Source organism: Pinus tabuliformis, chromosome 6 (assembly GCF_031772625.1).
Source record: "Pinus tabuliformis cultivar Carrire ecotype Pingquan chromosome 6, CPIR1, whole genome shotgun sequence".
Classification (NCBI taxonomy): domain Eukaryota; kingdom Viridiplantae; phylum Streptophyta; class Pinopsida; order Pinales; family Pinaceae; genus Pinus; species Pinus tabuliformis.
Window position 1 is genome coordinate 335,779,034 of NC_142292.1, and position 2,836 is coordinate 335,781,869.

Consider the following 2,836-nt stretch of genomic DNA (forward strand, 5'->3'; position numbering starts at 1 on the left):
AGGGTTTGAGGTGGGAGGCGATGACTTTGGACAGAATTTTGTAGGAAGAATTACAAAGAGATATTGGGCGGAATCTGGTAAATGAAGAGGGTCGGTTTTCTTTGGGAATAAGGGCCAGATGAGTGGCGTTGGTGAATCCCCCTACTTTGCACTTTCATTGGGTCCACTTTAACATTTTTATCAGATCTTTTTTAATGGTTCCCCAGAACGTTTGGTAAAAACATATGGGGAAGCCATCTGGGCCTGGGGCTTTATCAGGTTGAAGAGCCCAAACCGATCTTTTGACTTCTTCCTCGTCAATCTCTTTGGTTAAACTGTCATTTATTTGTTTGCTAATCCCCACAGGCAGATGTTGTAAAAGCTCATTGTAATCCTCTTGATCTTTGGTTTCTGTTAGAAGGTCTCGAAAATGCTCAGTTGTTGTCCTTCAAATGGCCTCCTGGTTTGCTTGTTTGTTTCCTTCAACATCTATAATGTAGCTTACATTATTCCTTATCTTTCTAGCAGTAGTTTGTTTATGGAAAAACGCTGTATTTTTGTCTCCTTCCTGCAGCCACAATTGCCTAGATTTTAACCTCCATTTTAATTCCTCTGCTTTTTTAACTCGGCACAGTTGTGAATAGAGGTCGTCTTCTTGTTGTTTGCTTTCTTGGGTGAGTCCAAACTCTTCTATCACCCTTTGCGTGCTATTGAGATTATTTTTAAGCTCCTTTTTTTCCTCTTCAGTTTCTTTATAGCTTGTTTTGGCCCATTCTTTAATAGTCTGTTTGGTTCTTTTTAGTTTGGACTCCCAGATGAATCCAGGGGATCCTTCGACATGCTGTCTCTAGGTTCTGAGAACAATTTCGCTTACTGCTGGTATGCTGTTCTAAAGAGAGCTATACCTGAAGGGTATTGGCCCCAAATTGTTGTGTTTTTCCAACGTGAGCGTGATGGGAAAGTGGTCTGAAACAGGGCATGACAGAACGCTGGCATACCCAACCGAAAATCTAGAAAGCAACGAAATGTTAATTAATATTTTTTCTAAACATTCCATGATGTTGCCTGCGCCAAACCGTCGGTTGCTCCATGTATATCTCCGATTTTTGGGAGCGATGTCCATTAGATCATACTCCTGCATAATGTTTTCCAAGCGGGTTCTGTAGTGATCTGCTATGAAAGTGCCGCCTCTCTTTTCATTAGCGTGGAGGATTAGATTGAGATCGCCGCCTAATATGATGTTAGAGCACTCTTCTTCGTCAATATTAGACTTTAAATCGCACCAGCAGTGATCCTTGTCTTTGTAATGATTAGGCACATATATATTGTAAATAATTACAGTTTGCATGTCTTCTTTGTTTTCTAAGACTGTTTTGATCCAATGTTGGTTGATGGTTTCCGACTTGCTATTCCATATGTTATGATTCCACATGGTGGCTATACCTCCTGAAGCTCCTCTTACTTCACTGAAACTTCCTTTAAACTGTTTCTGCTGTTCAATGATACCATTCATTTCCCGCTGACCTTGCTTGGTTTCCTGCAGCAAAATAATTCCAGGCTTCTCTTGATGAATGAGATCTCTGAGGGCAACTATCTTGGAGGGGTGCCCGAATCCCCTGCTGTTCCAAGACAAGATTTTTATCATTGCAGGTGTGATGTCTGGGGTGGTGCTCGCCCCCCTTGTTCCTTGTTGACTGTTTCTTTGTCATTCTGACTCAGGATGAAGGATTCTATGGGTGTCTGGGTTCCCATAGCGATGTCTTTCTGCGCGTTCTCGTCCCGATGCTGCTTGGCGGATTTCCTGCCCGGACCAGGCTTCTTATAAGTGTCACTCGATCCTCCATGATCTTTAGAAGAACTTCTGGTGATTCTGTTTATAGGAGGATCCTGAAGGGGCTGAGTGGAGGTGATCAGGGGCAGGGAGGATTTAGGAGGGCTTTGGGGATGGCTCTCATGGGAGGGAGGGTCAAGCGAATGGCCTTCAGGGAGAGAAAGAATTGAAAAGGGGTTAGATGAAGGGGGCGGAAGAGGGGAGCTGAGGGGAGATTTGGAGGGTGCATAAGGGAAGGAGGGAGGATGGCCTTCAGCTGAAGTCGATGGGTCTTCTTCATGGGTGGCTTTGACCAGGGAGGCCGATTTCTTTTTTTTTTTAACAACTTCCCATTGTTCCTCTTGAGGACCATTTTCTACATTAATAAGCTTAGTACATTGATTTGAAAAGTGGCCGTACTAGTGACATACCTTGCATTTGAACAGGATCTGATCGTATTCCAGCTGCTGAATATGGCTCCAGTCGTCCACTTTTAGCTTGATGGCTTCAGGGAGGCCTTTGTCGAGATCCACTTCCACACAGATCCGAGCACAAGCTTGCATGTTGTCCTTAGGCTCACTTCGGTCGACATATTTGCCCACTGCATTCCCTATGGCTCGAATCGAGTCATCCCCCCAGCAATGGAGGGGGAGGTGAGGGAGCCGGACCGAAACTTGGACAGCGCTGGACACGTCAAGCTCAGGATCAAAATCAGGGGTCCATTTGTTGAGATACAGGCCCCTAGAATCCATGAAATAGGGCCCGTTTCTGAAGATTAAATCCTTGTCTTCTTTGGATTTAAAGTGAAATGTAAAATACCCTTTCCCATAGAATCTTATGGATATTTTCCCTTGTATCTTATCTGACCAGTTTCTCTCGACCCATCTCTGGATGGTTTTCGGAGAGGGCCAGAGGCCCGTGAACTGTCCAATGAGCCCTTTTTCTGCTAGCGAAAGAATGGCCAAGCGAGGTAGAGCAGGAGGCAAGTGAACTTCTTGAAGGCCATCGAGTTTCTTAACAAATTTTGAAACAACAGGTCGTGGGTGC

The 2,836-nt window shown here is 44.5% G+C and overlaps 1 protein-coding gene across 1 annotated transcript; it reads right to left on the reverse strand.

Moving 5' to 3' along the window:
* Window positions 1-868: 868 nt before the first annotated feature.
* On the reverse strand, window positions 869-1,624 carry LOC149258669 (uncharacterized). The gene has a single exon (XM_089428471.1). The coding sequence runs from the start codon at window positions 1,622-1,624 to the stop codon at window positions 869-871; it is 756 nt and encodes a 251-aa protein (XP_089284597.1).
* Between the last annotated feature and the right edge of the window lie 1,212 nt (window positions 1,625-2,836).

Excerpts from the sequence above, each read along its gene's own strand:
- LOC149258669 (XM_089428471.1), bottom strand. The coding sequence starts at position 1,624 with ATGATAAAAATCTTGTCTTGGAACAGCAGGGGATTCGGGCACCCCTCC.